We start from the raw sequence: 21,647 nt of genomic DNA, 5'->3' as shown, positions 1-21,647 counted from the left end.
ATGTGACCCAGCAATTCCAATCTTGGGTGTATACACAAGAAAAAAGAAATGTATGTCCAAACACTCACATACAAACGTTCAAAGCAGCACTGTTCAAAAGGTGGAAACAAGCAGATGTCCATCACCTGGTGCGGGGGATAAACAAAGTATGTTCTATTGATACGGTGGAATATTGTTGGGCAATCAAATGTCTGGAAGAGGCAAATTCATAGATACAGAAAGGCTAGTCGTTGCTACGGGGTAGGGGTGGCAAGAGGGGAACGGGGAATGACTGCTAATGGGTACCAGTTTCTTTTTAGGGTAATGCAGATGTTCTGGAGTTACATGGTAATGATGTTTGCACAACCTGAATATACTAACAACCAATTCACTGGATGATGGATTTTATGGTATGTGAATTACATCTCAGTAATGCTATCTTTTAAAAAAAAGTTTAAAAGGCCCAAGCGTAGTGGCTGATGCCTGTAATCCCAACACTTGGGGAGGCTAAGGCGAGTGGATTACCTGGTGTCGGGAATTCGGGACCAAGCTGACCAACATGGAGAAACCTTGTATCTACTAAAAATACAAAATTAGCCAGGCGTGGTAGCATGGGTTTGTAATCCCAGCTACTCGGGAGGCTGAGGCAGGAGACTAGTTTGAACCCGGGAAGCAGAGGTTGTGATGAGCTGAGATCGTGCCATTGCACTCCAGCCTGGGCAACAAGAGCAAAACTCCATCTCAAAACAAACAAACATACAAAAAAAAAAAAAAAAAAAAAAAGCAGTTTAAGAAACAGATAAATGAGGTCCATCCCTGAGTCATTTTCAGGAACCCATGGAACTTGTTGCTTCTCTTCTTAACGTTCTCACAAACCATCCTTTGGCAACACTAGATCCTGGGCTGGCGATTCTGTGATTCACATCTCCGCCCACTTCTGGGAAACCCGGCAGCACCTTGCTTGTTTCCAGACCTGGGGCACCTGTGTCATCCTGCACAGTTCCTCCAAGCTCACCAACAGCCATCCAGCGATCTTGTCTGTGTCCTTTAATGCCTTGTAATGTCACTGCCAGCAAAGAGGCCTTGCTGAGCACAGCGCTGCTGGAGTAAGAAGTAGCCAGCTTACTGTTAAAGTCAGGGCATTGAGGAAAAAACAAGAAATAAAAATAGAAGCACCCACCAGAGGAAGGTGGTGAGTGCTAAGTCCTGGAGAAGAATGGACAATGGGTGCTGTTGGAGAGCCGAGGAGGAAGTGGGCAGCTCTCTGAGCTCCCGGGCACAGGAAGACCACAGAGGAGGGCAGGGAGGAGGTGGCTGGGTGGGAGGAATGGCACGAGTTGGCCTCTGCGGCTGGAGTGGAGCCTGTCAGGGATTCCTGGGCCTCCCCTCCAGCCTGACCTTGGGAACCTTAAATCCTGCCAGCCCACAGCACTAGATTCCTAGTTACCCACAGGCTACATTTCTTGGTGAGTAGTAGTTGTTCTCAATAATGGTGGGTTTTTGTTACCGAGGCCGTACTGGGGGGAGTGCAGACAAGTAATGAGTGTATGAGTCAGTTCTCCAACTGCTGTACAGAAAACCCTGCCAGGCGCGGTGGCTCACACCTGTAATCTCAGCACTTTGGGAGGCCTAGGCGGGCAGATCACAAGGTCAAGAATCCGAGACCAGTCTGGCCAACATAGTGAAACCATGTCTCAACTAAAAATACAAAAAAATTAGCTGGGCGTGGTGGTGTGCACCTGTAATCCCAGCTACTTGGGAGGCTGAGGCAGGAGAATCACAGGAACCCAGAAGGCAGATGTTGCAGTGAGCCGAGATTGCACCATTGCACTCCAGCCTGGGCGACTCTGTCTCAAAAAAAAAAAAAAAAAAAAAGAAAGAAAGAAAAAGAAAAAGAAAGCAAAAACAAAACCTGAACCGGCTAATTTGTAAGAAAAGTGGTTTAGCTGAGTTCAGTGGCTCACACCTATAATCCCAGCACTTTGGGAGGCCAAGGAGGACAGATCATGAGGTCAAGAGATTGAGATTATCTTGGCCAACATGGTGAAACCCCGACTCTACTAAAAATACAAAAATTAGCTGGGTGTGGTGGCACATACCTGTAGTCCCAGCTACTTGGGAGGCTGAGGCAGGAGAATTGCTTGAACCCAGAAAGCGAAGATTTCAGTAAGCTGAGATCACACCACTGCACTCCAGCCTGGTGACAGAGCGAGACGCTGTCTCAAAAAAAAAGAAAAGTGGTTTAATCGGCTCATGTGCAGTTCTGCAGGCTCTACAGGAAGCATGGCAGCACCTGCTCGGGTCTGAGGAGACCTCAAGAAACTTACAGCCATGGCAGAAGGTGAAAGGGGAGCAGTACTTCACATGGCCAGAGCAGGAGCAAGACAGAGCAGGTGGGGAGGTGCTTTTGAACAACCAGATCTTGCAAGAACTCACTCACTATCACGAGAACAGCACCAAAGACATGGTGCTGACCCATTCATGAGAAATCCACCCCTTGATCCAACCACCTCCCACCAAGTCCCACCTCCAACATTGGGGACTACAATTCAGATGAAATTTGGTGGGGATGCGGGTCCAAACCATATCAGTGAGGAAGCCTGATTTATTTTTAAAAAATTTTTAAATTTGTATTTATTATTTATTTTTTAAGAGATGGGTTCGATGGGATGGAGGCAGCAAACCACATTGCCATGTATGTACCTATGCAACAATCCTGCATGTTCTGCACATGTACCCCAGAACCTAAAGTGCAATAATATATATGCATATATATATATAAAGTGATGGGGTCTTGCTTCATTGCCCAGACTGGATGCAATCAAACTCCTGGACTCAAGCACCCATCCCACCCCAGTCTCCCAAGTAGCTGGAACTATGGGTAGACATGACACCATACCCACCCTAATTCATTTAATTTATTTAAAATTGTGGTAAAATGCACTAAACATACACTGACGAGACCAGGCGCGGTAGCTCACGCCCATAATCCTGATACTGGGAGGCTGAGGCAGGCAGATCACTTGAGGCCAGGTGCTTCAGACCAGCCTGGCCAACATGGTGAAACCCCATCTCTACTAAAAATACAAAAATTAGCTGGGCGTGGTGGCACATGCCTGTAATCCCAGCTACTTGGGGGGCTGAGGCATGAGAATCGCTTGAACCTGAGAGTTGGAGGTTGTGGTGAGCAGAGATCGCACTGCTGCACTCCAGCCTGAGCGGCAGAGCATGACTGTGTCTCAAATAAAGAAACAAAAAAAAATCCTGACCACTTTAACCATGTAAGTGCACACCATTAAGTACATTCACGTTACTGTGCTCCATCACCAATCACCACCATGCCCCTGTCCCCCAGCCCCTGGCAGCCACTCATCCACTTTCTGTCTCTATGAATTTGACTGCTCTAAGAACTTCACAAAAGCAGAACCATACAGGATTTGCCCTTTTGTGGCTGGCTTGTTTTACTTAGCAGAATGCCGTCAAGGTTCACCTGCGTGTTGGCATTCCTTTTTATTGCCAAATAATATTCCCTTGTATAAACATACCATATTCCATTGTATGGATATACCTCATTTTTTTTTTTTTTTTTTTTTTTTTGAGATGGAGGCTTGTTCTGTCACCAGGCTGGAAGGCGGTGGCATGATCTCAGCTCACTGCAATCTCTGCCTCCCAGGTTCAAGTGATTCTCCTGCCTCAGGCCCCTGAGTAGCTAGGATTACAGGCTCATGCCCTCATGCCCAGCTAATGTTTGTATTTTAGGAGATACAGGGTTTCACCATGTTTGCCAGGCTGGTCTATGAACTCTTGACCTCAGGTGATCCACCCACCTCGCCTCCTAAAGTGCTGAATTACAGGTGTGAGCCGCCGTGCCTGGCCGGATATACCCCATTTCGTTTCTCCTTTCATCTGTCCATGGACACTTCTGTTATTTCCACCTTTCAGCTGTAGTGAATTGATTTGTTTTTAAAGCAAGGTGTTCATTCCTGAGCAACAAGCAGTCTCTGGGTGGCCAGAAATGCTTGAAGGGAGAAGAGCCAGGGGTCCATGGGGAAATCCTGTAACGCGGGAAGTGGCTTGGAGAAAGCAGAGCACAGAGGGCTAAAGATGGCTGGGCCAGGAGGGGACAGGGCCGGTCCCCTACCTGGTGAGGTTGGGTTTGTTTCCTGGATGGAGCCTGGGGAGACGGTCAGCAGAGGGGCAGCCCTGTTAGAGGACAGAGCTGGAGCCCTCTCTGCAGATGTGGCTGTTCAGAGCTGGAGACAAGATGAGCGAACCAGAGGGAAATCATGAGCCAGACTCACGGCTGCACACGGGTGGGAAGCAACTTCCCGAGACCCGAGACGGAAGGCAGGCCGTTGGGAATGGGCGTGGGAGAGACACAGGGGCAGTGACCAGCAGGCGGCTCCTGGAATTGCCAGCCCTTTCCTGGGCGTCAGGGGCCAGCTTCTGCAGTACCTCTAGTGTCCAGCGTTAGGAAGAGGTGCTCACTTGATGTTTGTTGACTGAAACTGAGGGAGATAAAGGTAAACAAGGCATGTTTTTCACCCTCCAAAAACTTACGTATGGTTTAGTTGAGGAGATACAAGACATGAAAACCCATAGCTAGTACAAGATCCACTTTGAATCGTACTAAGTCCTAAGGTGCTCTGAGGAGAGAGGGGTCTCTTTGGAGCAGGTGACCCACATGGGCCTAGCAGAGCAGAGGTATTTGAGTCATTTTTCAATGAATGAAGCCAAAATACTTGCACGCTTGGGAGACTAACAAGTGTCCCTTTATCCTAGTCATGCATTCCTTTGACCCTGCAGGTATGACGCTGGGCAGGATGGCTTCATCGACCTGATGGAGCTGAAGCTGATGATGGAAAAGCTGGGGGCCCCCCAGACCCACCTGGGCCTGAAGAGCATGATCAAGGAGGTGGATGAGGACATCGATGGCAAGCTCAGCTTCCGGGAGGTACCCGCCTGTGGTGGCCCTGACCCCCTGTGGGGTGCCTCAAGTTTACAGTCTCCTGTGACACAAATGGGTTTGGCCTGTCTAGAGTGCTGTTTGCATAGCTAACCTACAATTCTGCTTTCAAAAATACCTTTTAGAAGACAGTAAACCCCAGCGCTGGCCTGGAAAAAGCAGCGTGGGCAGTATAACCCCACTTGAGTAAAATAGTAAGAAATTTGGAGGATGTTCACCAAAATATTCATAGTGGATTATATGGGGGCAAAATTTTGGTAGTTTTATAATGTTATGCTTTTTTAAATATATTCAAGCTTTTCATTTTTAAATGTATTTTAAAATTTTTTATTTTTAATTGTTATGCATACATAATAGTTGTATGTATATATTTACGGCGTACATGTGATATATTTTATTTATTTATTTTTATTATTATTTTTTCAGAGTCTCACTTTGTCACCCAGACTGGAGTGCAGTGGCGCAATCTCGGCCCACCCCAGTCTCCACCTCCTGGGTTCAAGTGATTCGTGCCTTAGCCTCCTAAGTAGCTGGAATTAGTGTACCACCAGGCCCAGCTAATTTCTGTGTTTTTAGTAGAGATGGGGTTTCGCCAGGTTGACCATGCTGGTCCCAAACTCCTGGCCTCAAGTGATCCTCCCACCTCAGCCTTCCAAAGTGCTGAGATTACAGGCATGAGATTACACCGAACCTGACCTACATATGATATCTCAATATAAGCATACAATGTGTAATGATGAAGTCAGGGAATCTGGGTATCCATCACCTCAAATATTTATCATTTCTTTATGTTAGAAACATTCCATTCCTTTTAGTTATTTTGAAATGACAATAATGCATCTTCTTCACTTATCGCCCAGGCTGGAGTGCAGTGGCTCAATCACGACTCACTGTAGCCTTGACCTTCTAGTCTCCATTGATCCTCCCACCTCAGCCTCCTGAGTTACTGGGACTTTAGGCACATAACACCACACCTGGCTAATTTTTTAAATTTTTTGTAGAGATGGGGTCTCACTATGTTGTCCAGGCTGGTCTCCAGCTCGGCCTCAAGCGATCCTCCTGCCTCTGCCCCCCAAAGTGGTGGGATTACAGATATGAGCCACCTTGCTCAGTTATTTAGAGAAAAATACTCCTTTTTATTTTCCTTCTTTTTTTTTTTTTTTTTTTTTTTTTTTTTTCAGACAGTCTCCCTCTGTCACCCAGGCTGGAATGCAATGGCACAATCTCGGCTCACTGCAACCTCCGCCTCCTGGGTTCAAGCGATTCTCCTGCCTCAGCTCCCCGAGTAGCTGGGATTACAGATGCATGCCACCACACCCCAATACTTTTCTGTATTTTTAGTAAAGACGGGGTTTCACCATGTTAGCCAGATGGTCACAATCTCTTGAAAGTGCTGGAATTATAGGTGTGAGCCACTGTGCCTGGCCTATTTTCATTTTTGTTGTTTGTTTGTTTGTTTATTTGAGACTGGGTTGCTCTGTTGCCCAGGCTAGAGTGCAGTGGCATGATCATAGCTCACTGCAGCCTCAAACTCCCAGTATCAACCCAACCTCCCACCTCAGCCTCCTGAGAGGCTGGAACTATAGACATGTGCCACCATACCCGGCTAATTTTAAAAACTTTTTGTAGAGACAGGGTCTTGCTATGTTGCCCAGGCTGGTCTCCAACTGAGCCGCCCAAAGTGCTGGAATTATAGGCACCAGCCACCTTGCCTAGCCACTTTTTATTTTTATAGCATGCAAAAATAGTTTATTTTTATTTTTAAAAAAATTTGTTGTTGTTTATAGAAACAGGGTCTCCCTTTGTTGCCCAGGCTGGTCTCAAACTCCTGGGTTCAAGCAATCCTCCTGCCTTGGCCTCCCAAAGTGTTGGGAGTATAGACCTGAGCCACTGTACCTACCCCCAAAATTGTTTTATTTTTATTTTATTTTATTTTATTTTTAATTTTTGAGACAAAGTATCACTCTGTCGGCAAAGCTGTAGCGCAGTGGTATGATCTTGGCTCACTGCAGCTTCTACCTCCTGGGTCCAAGTGATTCTTGTGCCTCAGCCCCCACCAAGTAGCTGGGATTATGTGTGTGCACCACTATTCCTGGCTAATTTTTGTATTTTTAGTAGCGACGGGGTTTCGCCATATTGCTCAGGCTAGTTGTGAACTCCTGAGCTCAAGCAGTCTGCCTGCCTCAGCCTCCCAAAGTGCTGGGATTACAGGCATGAGCCACTGCACCCAGCCATATTGTTTTTATTTTTTGAGACAGTCTCACTCTGTTGCCCAAGCTGGAGTACAGTGGTATAGTCTTACTTCACTGCAACCCTCACCTCTGAGGCTCAAGTGATTCTCCCACCTCAGCCTCCTGAGTAGCTGGACCATAGGCACATACCACCACACCTAGCTAATTTTTTCAAAAGTTGTCTTAAAAAGGGTCTTATTCTGTGCCTCTGGAGCCCCCTCACCAACAGTCCAAGAATGCGCTTGCTCTTTGAGCCTCTGAAATTGCAGGCAAAATTTTTAGTTACCGGCATCTCCCTGGGAAGAGTGCATATAGTATTCACAGCTGATCCCCAAATGGCTAAGAAACTCTGTGAAAAAGCCATTTCTATTTTAGGGACAATATCTCAAGACACTATTAGGTGTCTTCCATGGCAAGAATGCCACCCCACAGGGAAGGGAATTTCATGTGTTAGATGCATTTTTATGTTTTATCAGAAGGCCTCTAGATGTGTCATTTGGCACCTGTATTATAATAAGGGTTTTTTGGGGGTTTGTTTTGTTTTGTTTTTGAGACAGAGTCTTGCTCTGTTGCCCAGGCTGGAATGCAGTGGTATGATCTTGGCTCACTGCAACCTCTACCTCCTGGGTTAGCAATTCTCCTGCCTTAGCCTCCTGAGTAGCTGGGACTACAGGCCTGTGCCACCATGCCTGGCTAATTTTTGTAATTTCAGTAGAGATGGGGTTTCACCATGTTGCCCAGGCTGGTCTGGAACTCCTGGCCTCAAGTGATCCACCAGCTTCAGCCTCCCAAAGTACTGGGATTACAGGCGTGAGCCACTGTGCGTGGCCTATTATAATAATTTTGATGGTAATATCAGATTAAAGGCTCAGAGCCTTTCATCTGTTCTGTGATTTCACCCATTTGGCTCCTTCTGGGGCACTGACCCTTTCCAGCCTGGATACCCCTGGAGTGTAGAAAGCAGAGGCTCTTGCCCAGGGGAAGCTTTGGAGTAGATGCTGGGGAGATAGCTGTGGTGAGGTTGTGACCTGTGGGCACAGGAGCTAAGAGGATGTTTTGTGGCTTGCAATTGCCAAATGAACTCAGACACATTCTCCCCTCTGCCCTGTGTACTTGGGGGCCGTCCGCAGGTGCTCCTCCTGAATCCGTGATGCTTGGTCAGCTTCTGGCTAGCTGCTGGTTTGCAGCAGAGGTGGACATCAGAGGCTTGGAAATCACCAAAGGGTTCTTGTGATAGGTTTGCGCCCTGTTCCAGAGCTTCAGGGACATTCACATTCCACCCTTTGTCAGCTCCAAGCCCAGTCCCATCTCTAGTAGCTGCACCAGGAGTGCAGGACTTGGGAATGTAAAGGCATACTGCCATTCATACTTCCTTCTTCCTGTTTTTTTTTTTTTTTTTTTTGAGACGGAGCCTTTTTCTGTCACCAGGCTGGAGTGCAGTCGCATGATCTTGGCTCACTGCAACCTCTGCCTCCCAGGTTCAAGTGATTCTCCTGACTGAGCCTCCCAAGTAGCTGGGATTACAGGCACATGCCACCATGCCCAGCTAGTTTTTTTGTTTTTTTGTTTTTTTGTATTTTTAGTAGAGAAGGGGTTTCACCACGTTGGCCACGATGGTCTCAATCTCGACCTCTCATGATCCATCTGCCTTGGCATCCCAAAATGCTGGGATTACAGGCATGAGCCACCATGCCCGGCCACCATTCATGCTTTCCTGTTCCATTATTTCACTCTGCTGTTTTTCACCTCTGCTGTAGGGCTCTAGTGGGCTGGTGCTGTGCTCACAGACTGAAAAGAGCATGGACTCAGTCTGCCACGCACAGCTAGGTCCCCAGAGTGAGATCTTTTACTTCTGAGCCTCAGTTTTTGTGTCTTTAAAATAGCAGTGTGAATACCTCTCCCTCAGGACCATTATGAAAACTAAGTTCTTTTTCTGTGCCTTTTACAAGCTAGGAAGACATTCCTTACTGGAAACCGTATTTGTTGCCACCTTGGTCTTCACTTCCAGCTTCTGAAATGTGAGAAAGTACATTTCTGTTGTGTGAGCCACCCAGTCTGCGCAATTTTGTTCTGGCAGCCCCAGCAGACGACTACTGCAGCCCCGGCAACCCCAGCAGTGGCTCCCTGCAGACCTGGCTGTGCTGGGCTGCGTGCCTGCCTCATCGCGGCTGATTGGACCGTGGATGGACCCCTGGTCTGACCAGGCCGATCCAATTCCCTCTCTTGGGATTTTGAAATTGGGCCTGAAGTGCTGCGAATTGGCTCTGTAGATGTCTGTTCTTGGAAGGGTAATGCAATGTGGGGTGCCCACTTTCTATCATGCAGACCAGCAAGAGAGATGGAGGGGGAACTGCCGCCAGTCCTAACAGCCTTGCCTCTCCCAGTTCCAGTGCTCCCCCAGGCCACTACAGTTTTTCCTTGCGTTTTTGAGACATCCGTTTTCTTTGCTTGATTTATTTATTTTGAGACAGAGTGGTGCTTTTGTTGCCCAGGCTGGAGTGCAGTGGTGCAGTCTCTGCTCACTGCAACCTTTGCCTCCCAGGTTCAAGCGATTCTCCTGCCTCAGACCCCCAGGTAGCTGGGATTGCACATGCACTACCACCTGGCTAATCTTGGTTGTTTGTTTGTTTGTTTGTTTGTTTGTTCGTTTGTTTTAGTAGAAACAGGGTTTCACCATGTTGGCTAGGCTGGTCTCGAACTCCTTACCTCAGGTGATCCACCTGCCTTGGCCTCCCAAAGTGCTGGGATTACAGGCGTAAGCACTGTACCTGGCCGAGACATCTATTTTAAATAATGAATACTTCCTTTTTGCTTAAGTGAACCAGTTTATTTCTGTCACTTGCAACCTAAGAGTTCTAACTAATACCGAGGGAGTGTTTGCATCACCCGCCACAGCCGCAAAGTTAAAAATTCCCTGAGCGTATCAGAAGCATCCATAGCTTGCATGTGAAAAGGTTTTTTAGCTTTGTTCATTCTGTGGCTGTCTCTTTGTTTTCTACCTCTCCTTCCCTCCCCCTCTTTCTGCAGAGTCACAGTTAGGACAGTTTCCAATTCTTCTACCACATGCCCGGCTTTGTGGACTATAAATAGGAAGACAAACAAGGCTGGGCAGTTGGAGAAATTGTCATTTAGAGCGGTTGGTGATTGTAATAAAATTAAATGGGACTGTCTGGCATGCTTCTTGGAAGGCTGGACACTTTCAGCTTGAGCCGGGTTTTTTTCTTTCTTTAACTGGCTGGAGTACGGGGGACCCCTGAGTTGGGACAGCGATGCTGCTGGTCACCTGCTGACCTGGCAGAGTGAGTGGATGCACTCTGGATCTGCCTCAGTCCTGAGGGTTCAGAGGAAACAGCTCTGGGGAAGGGACCCATGAGGAGAGCATTCCCTCACGTTTTCCAGTTCATGAAACCTGTCTGTGAACTGTCACCTCCACTCTGGATGTGAGAAGGCCAAGCCTCAGGGATAGAGAGAGTCTCTGAGGTCACCCCTGCGCTGGCTGGGGGTGGTGCTCCACCTTTTCTTTTTTTAAAAAAAATATTTTATTATTTTATTTTATTTTGAGGTGGAGTCTTGCTCTGTCGCCCAGGCTGGAATGCAGTGGCACAATCTTAGCTCACTGCAACCTCCACCTTCCAGATCCAAGCGATTCTTGTGCCTCAGCCTCCTGAGTAGCTGGGATTACAGGCGCATACCACCATGCCTGGCTAATTTTTGTATTTGTAGTAGAGACAAGGTTTTCACCATGTTGGCCAGGCTGGGCTCGAACTCCTGACCTCAAGTGGTCCACCCTTCTCAGCTTCCCAAAGTGCTGGGATTACAGGTGTGAGCCACTGCGCCCAGCCAGTGCTCCATCCTTTCATAGCTGCCTTTTTCTGAGCCCCAGAGAGCACTGGCCTTGTAGGGCTGCCTGTTCTGTTTGCCTCATGGAGGAAGACAATGGGGCCTTCTGTGGAGGAAATGCCTTAAGGATAGCAGGGCACAGTGACCAGTACGCCAGTCCCTCCCTGCACATGCCTCTTATCTGCAGCCCTGAAGTCTGCTGCTTTCATCTTTTCCACTCCTGTGTCCGCATCCCCTTGACCTCCAATCTATTCTTGGGGGACCTGGCCTCCTCTAAGGGGCCTGTTTTGTTTCAAGTCAGTGTTCAGGCTCTGATCATCCGCAGCAAGCTGAGTCTCTGCCGGCCTCTAGTGAGAGAGTTTGAAGCTGCAGGTGGATGGATGAACAGGGCTGACCGTCGGCCTCTCTGTGGACATCTTGCTCTGTCCCTTGCTTTGTATTTGACAATATCCACAGAGGCGTTAGGACCCTGCAGGGAGCAATGGAAGAGGGTGCGTTTTGGGGTTGCAATGGTTGATACTCTCAACTGCAAGAAACGCACTTCCGTCTAGGGATTGAGAGCCTTGGTGGTAACAGATACTCAAGTGGGGATTTGGAAGGCCTGTAGACATTGCTTAGTCTATCACTCTGCTTTAAGTAATGTTCTTTTCCCTTTTGAGAAGGCATTCCTTTAGGGAAGAGGGTCTTGAAGAAAGACCTGGAAACCTGAAATTTTCCTGTGGGTGCACACATTCTAGGTAGCACCTGAAAACCTGGAGAGGCCCTCTTTCGATGATGACTTGGAACACGTCCGTTTATATTCTTTCCAAATGGAAAAATAAATCATGAAAGTTGGATAGCAGTTGTTTGATGAGTAAATCAATTAAAATTACTTAAAGAAGAGAACTAAAAAAGCCACAGATTTCCTTGGGAGAGGACAAGAAGATGGGAGGCCTGCCATTTAAGTTTGGCCAATTTATGGCTGGGCATGGTGGCTCATGCCTACAATCCCGGCACTTTGGGAGGCCAAGGTGGGTGGATTGCCTGAGCCCAAGAGTTCAAAACCAGCCTGGTCAGCATGGTGAAACCCCACCTCTACTAAAAATGCAAAAATTAGCCAAGCAGGGTGGCATGCACCTGTAATCCCAGCTACTTGGGAGGCTGAGGTGGGAGGCTCACTTAAACCTGGGAGGCAGAGGTTGCAGTGAGCCAAGATAGCATCACTGTACTCCAGCCTAGGCGACAGAGCGAGACTGTGTCTCAAAAAAAAAAAAAAAAAAAAAAAAGTTTGGCCAATTTATTTATTTAAAAATTTGTTCTTTGGAGGCCTGAAGATTAATTTATTCAGGTCACATTTTGCATCTGGAAGAGAAGGCTGGATTATTCAACAAATGATGCAAGGATTACTAACCAACCATTTGGAAGAAAATAAGGTTAATGAGTAATCTCACATGATAGATAAGAATAAATTTCAGAGATTAAATATTTACATGTTTTAAAAAAAAGAAGCCATAAAAGTTGTAGACAAAACATAGGTGATTATTTATGTAACCTTGGTGCTGAGGAAGGTTTTTCTAAGCATAACACTTTATGTAAAATTTTTGAAAGTTGAAAATTATTATAAACATACTTAAAAGGCAAGTTACAGAGCTAAAGTATTTGAAATATACCAGGTTCTATGAAGATCTTTAACAAATGATAAGAAAGGTAGACAATCTAATGTAAAAATGAGACACACAAGATAAATGCAAGTGGTTAAAAAAACCATTGGAAATATTATTTAGTTTTTAAAAAATAGTATATATAGATTTTTTTTGATTTTTCTTTTGTCACTATAAACTAGGATGCTATTAATTTTTTACTTTCATAGATAATGTTTAAACCATTGTAGGAATTTTTCTGAAGGATAAATTTCCAGCAGTGGAATTAATGGTTGAAAGGGCAAAAAGCATCTTATTTTCAGTAAACATTTCTAAAGTACCCATCAGGGCCAGGCTCAGTGCCTCACACCTGTAATCTCAGCACTTTTAGGAGGCTGAGGCAGGAGGATCACTTAAGACCAGGACTTTGATACCAGCCTGGGCAACATAGGAGACCCTGTCTCTACAAATTAAAAAAAAAAAAAATTAGCCAGGTGTGGTGGCAGGCACCTGTTGTCCCAACTATTCAGGAATCTAAGCCCAGGAGGCTGAGGTTGCAGTGAACTGTGATCGTATCATGGTACTCCAGAGTGAGACCCTGTCTCAAGAAAATAAATAAATAAAAGTTTGAGGGCCAGGCCCAGTGGCTTATGCCTGTAATCCCAGCACTTTGGGAGGCCAAGGCAGGTGGATCACCTGCGATCAGGAGTTGGAGACCAGCCTGGCCAACACGGTGGAACCCCATCTCTACTAAAAGTACAAAAATTAGCTGGGCATGGTGGCGTGCACCTGTAATCCCGGCTACTCAGGCGGCTGAGACAGAAGAATCACTCGAACCCAGAAGGTGGATGTTGCAGTGAGCCAAGATTGCACCACTGCCCTCCAGCCTGGGTGACAGAGTGAGACTCTATCTCAAAAAATAAAAGTAAAAAGTTCAAATCAGTTTACACTCTCAACAAATAAATATGAATGTGCCCATTTCCCTATATCCTTGGGGAAAAGGAGCATTTTTGGCAATCTGATAAGGGAAAAAAATAATTTGCCACATGCATACATAAAGACCTTTCTTAAGAGACTGGCAGAGTGACATCGGCTTGGGCCAGAGGGCTAGTTGTGAATCTCTCGGTGAGGCTGATTCTGGTTCCCCGCTTTTCCTTCCCCTGTAGTTTCTGCTCATTTTCCACAAGGCCGCGGCCGGGGAGCTGCAGGAGGACAGCGGGCTGATGGCGCTGGCAAAGCTCTCTGAGATTGATGTGGCCCTGGAGGGCGTCAAAGGTGCCAAGAACTTCTTTGAAGCCAAGGTAGGTGCTTCGTTCCTTCTGAGAGGAGCAACCACTCCCACCCTTCACCCTGCCCACCAGGCTGGGGCTGTCATTTTCATCTATACAGAGCACACCTGCAGAAACGGACCCGGAGGGTCCTCCAAGTCCCCTGCCAACTGGCACAGTGGGTGCCAGACCACCTGAGTTCAGACTCTGCCTCCTGCCTCTCCCTACCCTGTCCACTCTGAGCCCGTGTCTTCATCTGTATGATGGAGGGGTGACAATAGAATTGCCTGAAGGATTCAATGAGTTCACGTATGTAAAAGTGTTTATCAAGTGCCTGGCTCACTGTGAGCCCTTCACAGTCGTATGGGCTGCTGGGACTCTTGTGGAGTTTTGTTTTAGTTTATTCTGGGAGCTTGCCGAGAGGCAGAGTGTCCTTGGTGACACATCCTGGCCTGGCCAGGCCCCTAAACAGGACTCTAAATTCTCACTTCTCTTTGATGCTGCTTGGAGACAGATTTCATCATCTCTCTGCCATGCTGAAAGCCTAGTGCTCTCATCTGACAGGGTCAGGGACAGGCCAACTGCTCATTGTGCCTTAAACACTGGCATCACGTATCCAATCCTGAAAGTGGTTTGGCCCTTCCTTCCTGACTTAGCATTGATTCAGCCCATCTCCGGCAAAGCCAGGCATCGCACTGAGTTCGAAGATACAACTCCTTTCTAAGGGTGAAGTGGACCTAACTGCTGCCCTTCCCAGGGTACACACATAGTCCAGTGAAGAAAGCAAGCTCCACGATGATACAGAGAGCACAGGGAGGAGGGAAGGGTTATTTTGCAGGGATGGGTCTTCTCCATCCATTGAGTGTATAAGTGTATAACATGAAGATGTCTTTCTTTTCTTTTCTTTTCTTTTTTTTTTTTTTTTTTTTGAGATGGAGTCTTGCTGTGTGGCCCAGGCTGGAGTACAGTGGTGCGATCTTGGCTCACTGCAATCTCTGCCTACTGGGTTCAAGCAATTCTCCTACCTCAGCCTCCCGAGCAGCTAAGACCACAGGTATGTACCACCATGCCCAGCTGATTTGTTGTATTTTTAGTAGAGACAAGGGTTTGCCATATTGGCCAGGCTGGTCTCGAACTCCCGACCTCATGGTCCAACCATCTCTGCCTCCCAAAGTGCTGGGATTACAGGCATGAGCCACTGCGCCCAGCCGCAGGTGTCTTATAATGCCTTGGGAAAAGTACTAGGGTTAAGAGCCCGAGCTTAGCAGGACACTTTTTTCAGTCCACTGCTACAGCGCAAGGTGGTACATGTGCTAGTTGAAGAAGGTCTAAGTGTCTGGGAATGTCTTATCTGGGCATTCAAGACCTGTTATAATCTGGCTCGGATCCCTGCTTCCGCCTCATCCACCCCCTTCAAATGCTGCCATGGCTTTCCCAACCTGATCTGCTGTTCCCTCTGCCTTGAAAACTCTGCTTCTTCATCCAGACCCACATTGAAGAGTTCCCTCCCATGGGCTGCTTCCCACACATCCTCTTCTGTGCACCTCTAGTACATGTAGAAGTGGTGTTATAATTTATCTTTTTTTGTTTTTTGAGATGGAGTTTTGCTCTTGTTGCCCAGGCTGGAGTACAATGGAGCAATCTTGGCTTACTACAGCCTCCACCTCCCAGGTTCAAGCAATTCTGCCTCAGCCTCCTGAGTAGCTGGGATTACAGGCATGCACCACCACACCCAGCAAATTTTGTATTTTTAGTAGAGATGAGGTTTCTCCATGTTGGTCAGGGTGGTCTCAAACTCCCAACCTCAGGTGATCCACCTGCCTCAGCCTCCCAAAGTGCTGGGATTACAGGTGTGAGGCACCACACCCGGCCTATAATTTTATCTTTTCTTTTTTTGAGATGGAGTCTCACTCTGTTGCCCAGGCTGGAGTGCAGTGGTGTGATCTCTGCTTGCTGCAACCTCTGTCTCCTGGGTTCGAGTGATTCTTCTGCCTCAGGCTCCCAAGTAGCTGGGACTACAGGTGTGTACCAACATACCTGGCTAATTTTTGTAATTTTTAAAGTAGAGATGGGGTTTTACCATATTGGCCAGGCTAGTCTCGAACTCCTGATCTTGTGATCTGCCCACCTCAGCCTCTCAAAGTGCTGGGATTACAGGTGTGAGCCACTGTGCCCAGCCATAATTTATCTTTTCAAGCACTCTTAGATGCTTTTGGTAAAAATATAAATTGACCCAACTTTTTATTTTCTATTTTTTGAGATGGAGTCTTGCTCTGCTGCCCCAGCTGGAGTGCAGTGGCAGGATCTTGGCTCACTGCAACTTTGACCCAACTTTTCATAGAGCAGTTTGGAGCTAACTGTTCACATTTTATATTTTTCCCTTCCGGAATTCTACCTCTTAAGACTTCTTCTTTTTTTTTTTTTTTTTTAGACAGAATCTTGCTCTGTCACCCAGACTGGAGTGCAGTGGCATGATCTCGGCTCGCTGCAACCTCTTCCCAGGTTCAAGAGATTCTCCTGCCTCAGCCTCCTGAGTAACTGGGACTACAGGTGTGTGCCACCATGCCCAGCTAATTTTTTAGTAGAGACAGTGTTTTACCATATTGGCCAGGCTGGTCTTGAACTCCTGACCTCATGATCCACCTGCCTTGGCCTCCCAAAATGCTAGGATTACAGGTGTGAGCCACCACACCCATGCAAATACACACAGATGTATGGACAAGGATTTTCATACAGTATTGCTGGTAATAGAGAAAAATTAGAAATAACCAAAACTTCCATTATCAGGGAAGTGAGTCCATGGTAATATACCCACACGTATGCACACTCTGCAGGTATCAAAAGATGAGATGCAGCTGCGTGTCTGTATGTACAGATGTCCAGAATAAATGAAGCAAGACAATATGCTGGAAACCTAATTCTGTAAATATGAAATTCAACCTGGATAATTATATGCCAAAGTATCAGTAATGGTTTTGTCTGAGGGATTTATTTTATACTTTCCGTCATGTTTTACAGTGAATGCGCATTATTTTTATAATTGGGGAAAAGATGAAAAGAATGACAATAACAATGTTTGCAACTCGTTATGTTTATAGGTCTGCCTCCTCACCCAGACTCAAAGGCAGAGTAGGTGTGATATCTTCGTAATTACAGTGCCTGGTATATAATGGCCCTCAATAAATGTTTGTGTGAATGACAAATGGGGGGCATGTCACTGGGATTTGGGAGAGGGCCATAAAGGAGCTGCTATTTGTGACAGATGTTCCGAGATGAATGGGGACTCACCTTGTAATCAAGGACAGGAGGGCTTTGTGATCGTGGGAACAGCAAGAGGAAGACTCCACAGCATGGAGGGTGAGGCGTGTTTGGACGCTGGAGAGGTGTGAAGCTGTGAGGATACAAGATGTGTGAGGCAGCAGGGCTGCTGACGTGGCTGGAGGTGGAAGCCAAAATGAAAATATGGTGACCCCCAGCCTGGCCAACATGGTGAAATCCCGTCTCCATGAAAAATACAAAAATTAGCTGGATATGGTGGCACACATCTGTAATCCCAGCTAGTTGGAAAGCTGAGGCAGGAGAATTGCCTGAACCTGGGAGGCGGAGGCTGCAGTGAGTCAAGATTGTGCCATTGCATTCCAGCCTGGGCGACAAAGTGACTCCACCTCAAAAAGAAAGAGAGAGAGAGAGAGAGAGAGAGGGAGAGAGGGAGACAGAGAGAGGGAGAGAGGGAGAGAGGGAGGGAGAGAGAGAGAGAGAGAGAGAGAGAGAGAGAGAGAGAGAGAGAGAGAGAAAATATGGGGAAGGAAGGAAGGAAAGAAGGAAATATGGTAATCAGGGACTGGGCCAGCACTTGCCAGCCATGTGGTCCATGACTCTGAGTTGGGATGGCTCCCAGCCACACTCAACACCACTGGACAGAGAGTTCCAGCCTCCCCAAGGTCAAGGGGAGCCCTTCTCTGGGCACCTCATTGAGAAGGTCAGACCTTCCCCAGATCTCTGAGTGTCAGAACCACCTGCACACCAGCTTCCCAGACCCACCCTCATTCACCTGGGATTTCTTCAAGGTGGGTTGCGAGAAACGTGTAGGTGATGGAGCTGTCACATGATTCCATGCACAGCCGCAGGGTCTGGGGAGGTGTTTGAACAGAGTCTTCACATGATTGGGGTGGGCACTATGAGGATGGACTTGCCTGGGGACAGGTTAGACTCAGGGAAGTTTTCACAGATGTCTTGAGAAGAATCGTGGGTCCAATACAGGTAGTGACAACCGGACTAGGGAGGAGGAGGGGACAAATTGAGAGCTCTCTAGAAGTTTCAGTGTTCATGACCACTCAATTGGAAGTGGGAGGTAAGTGCCATGAGGTTTGTAAGGAGGGGATATTTTTTCATCAAGACCAGCCTCCAGGGCCGAGGGCAGTGGCTCATGTCTGTAATCCCAGCACTTTGGGAGGCTGAGGCAGGAGGATCACTTGAAGTCAGGAGTTCAAGACCAGCTTGGCCAACATGGTAAAAACCCTGTCTCTATTAAAAATGCAAAAATTAGATGAGCATGGTGGCACTGTGCCTGTAATCCTGGCTGGAGCATCACTTGAGCCCAGAGGCAGAGGTTGCAGTGAGCTGAGATCATACCATTGCACTCCAGCCTGGGTGACAGAGGAAGACTGTGTCTTAAAAAAAAAAAATCGGCCTCCTCATATTCCAGAATGGCTGTGGTTGAAGAGGAAAACTTATGAACCGGGTTTTGGTGTCGAGTGTGAGGTGACTTCAGGCACAGGAAAGGCATGCCCCTTCATTTGAAGGCCATAATGATGTTAGTTGCACATAGTTTCTGATCACGCCCTGTTTGACAGAACCTGGTAACTCCTGACTGCATGGGAAGCTAGGGACTGGCTTTTTTTCTGGGATCTGTCTGCCTGGCTGTAATTATGCCAATAGGGAAGATGAAGATCCTGCATGTTGAGGGTCATGGAGTAATTTCTTTTTTTTTTGAGACGGAGTTTCGCTCTTGTTACCCAGGCTGGAGTGCAATGGCCCGATCTCGGCTCACTGCAACCTCTGCCCTCCTGGGTTCAGGCAATTCTCCTGCCTCCGCCTCCTGAGTAGCTGGGATTACAGGCACGCACCACCATGCCCAGCTAATTTTTTTGTATTTTTAGTAGAGACGGGGTTTCACCATGTTGACCAGGATGGTCTCGATCTCTTGACCTCGTGATCCACCCGCCTCGGCCTCCCAAAGTGCTGGGATTACAGGCTTGAGCCACCGCGCCCGGCGGTCATGGAGTAATTTCTTCTACACATGCCCAATTCTGAACCCACCATTGGCAAACGCTGGAATATCATTATTCCAACTGCGTTCTCCTGTACCTGGGATGGAGTCAGTCTCCCTTAGGCCCCTGGGCCATGTGCCAGACCTCATAGGAAGAAATAAGGCAGGAAATGGGTGCTTCTGCGCACCTCACAACATAGACCACAGGAGCTAACTTCACAAGACACAAGTTGAAAGCAAGGATTAGAGATTGACATATGGTAGAACAGAGCGGTGCCGGGACTGTGGGGAAGGTGGCATTTAGGCCTTTGGAGACAAAGAAGGTGTAATCAGAGGTACAGGGAAACCCTGGGGAAATGCTATTTTGGAGGACAGGAGCAAGCAGGTTTTTTTGGGTTTTTTTTTTTTACTCATTCCATTTTTTTTATTGAGACAGTCTCACTGTGTCACCACACTGGAGTGCAATGGCACGATCTCAGCTCACTGCCACCTCTGCCTCCCAGGCCCAAGCAATTCTCCTGCCTCAGCCTGCCGAGTAGCTGGGACTACAGGCATGTGCCACCACACCTGGCTAATTTTTTGAATTTCCGGTAGAGATGGGGTTTCACTATGTTAGCCAGGATGGTCTCAATCTCCTGATCTCATGATCTACGTGCCTCAGCCTCCCACAGTGCTGGGATTACAGGCTTGAGCCACCCCGCCCAGCCATAGACAGGAGCCGTTTTTAGAAGAGATTAGGCTAGGTGCAGTGGCTCACACCTGCACACTTTGGGAAGCTGAAGCAGGAGAACTGCTCAAGCCCAGGAGTTGAAGATTGCAGCGAGCTATGATCATGCCACTGCACTATAGCCCAGGTAACAGAGCAAGACCCTGTCTCTAAAACAAAAGAAAGCAAGCAAAACAATACAGAGATTTTTTTTTTCTTTTTTTAAAGAGACGGGGTTTCACCATGTTGGTCAGGCTGGTCTTGAACGCCTGACCTCAGGTGATCCACCCGTTTTGGCCTCCCAAAGTGCTAGGATTACAGGCATGAGCCACCATGCCTGGCCCAGAGTTTTTGGTCCCTACCACTAGGGATTCTAATTCCATAAGAGTAAAAGTGACCAGGTGCAGTGGCTCCCACACCTGTAACGCTAGCACTTTGGGAGGCCAAGGTGGGAGGATTGTTTAAGCCCGGGAATTTGAGACCGGCCTGGACAACCTGTCAAGACCCCATCTCTGTTAAAATAAATAAATAAACTCTCTCTGTATATAAAAGCATAAATCTTGCTGTTAATATTCTCAGTTACCTGTCTTCAGAAATGGACCCCTGTGAAATGAAGGGGGAATTTAGAAAATGGACATTGTGACTGTGATTTTTCACTGAAATGGGAGGATCCAGGCCTGGCACAGTAGCTCATGCCTGTACTCTCAGCACTTTGGGAAGCTGAGGTGGGAGGATTGCTTAAGGTAGAGTTTGAGACCAGCCTGGGCAACAGAGTGAGACCTTGTCATTACGAAAACAAACAAAAATATTAGCTGGAGGTGGTGGTTCATGCCCGTTTTCCCAGCTGCTCAGGAGGCTGAATCGGGAGGAACACCTGAGGCTGGGAGATTGAGGCTGCAGTGAGCTATGAATGCATCACTGCACTCCTGTCTGGGTGACAGAGCAAGATCCTGCCTCAAAAAAAAAAAAAAAAAAATTTAGAAAGTTAAGAACTCTGCTCCAACTTCCCCAAAAGACAGTTAAATGTTGAGAAATGTGAGGATAACTTCTTCCCTTGACCTCTCATGTTATAAAAAGAATGCAAACATATTGAAAAAGATCGTATCATATTCATTCTCTGAAGCCATTGATTCTGATAAAGTCAGATAAAAATGACACATTAGAAAAAAATTTATGTCAATGAATGTAGATCTAAGAATCTTAAAACTTCAGGGATCGGGTACAGTGGCTCACATCTGTAATCCCAGAGCTTTGGGAGGCCAAGGTGGGCATATCACTTGAAGTCAGGAGTTCAAGACCAGCCTGGTCAACATGGTGAGACTCCGTCTCTACTAAAAAAAAAAAAAAAAAAAAAAAATGACATGGGCATGGTGGCTCATACCTGTAATCTCAGCTACTCAGGAGGCTGAGGCAGGTGAATCATCTGAACCCAGGAGATGGAGGTTGCCGTGAACTGGGATCCCACACCATCTGAGCTCCAGCCTGGGCAACAGAATAAGACTCCAACTCAAAAAAAAAAAAAAAAAAAAAATCTTAAAACTTCAAAAAAAAATGGAAAGCAGTCATTACATGTTAAAACTACAATCTTAATTTGAAAATTTTGTTGGTATCATAGGTATATCAAGAAAAAAGTGGTCATTTTAATTAAATATCTCAAAGGTATTTGGTAAAGTTTGATGCCCATTCATAGTAAAACATTTTAAAATAAGAAAACAATGCTTCTTTAACATGATAAAAGAGTATTTACTTTCCTCATAAATATCAAGGCA

At 46.9% G+C, this 21,647-nt stretch overlaps 1 protein-coding gene across 1 annotated transcript in view; it reads left to right on the top strand.

Annotated features, from left to right (window-relative positions):
• EFHD1 (EF-hand domain family member D1) overlaps positions 1–21,647 on the top strand; it is a 54,312-nt gene that overhangs the window by 28,313 nt on the left and 4,352 nt on the right. Inside the window, exons 2-3 of the mRNA XM_039470011.2 lie at positions 4,786–4,933; positions 13,802–13,936. Of these exons, the coding sequence (XP_039325945.1) occupies positions 4,786–4,933; positions 13,802–13,936 (283 nt within the window). The remainder of the gene's footprint in view (positions 1–4,785; positions 4,934–13,801; positions 13,937–21,647) is intronic.

Source organism: Saimiri boliviensis, chromosome 5 (genome assembly GCF_048565385.1).
Source record: "Saimiri boliviensis isolate mSaiBol1 chromosome 5, mSaiBol1.pri, whole genome shotgun sequence".
Lineage (NCBI taxonomy): Eukaryota > Metazoa > Chordata > Mammalia > Primates > Cebidae > Saimiri > Saimiri boliviensis.
The sequence above is the reverse complement of the archived record's forward strand: the minus strand, read 5'-3'. Positions and strand labels throughout refer to the sequence as shown.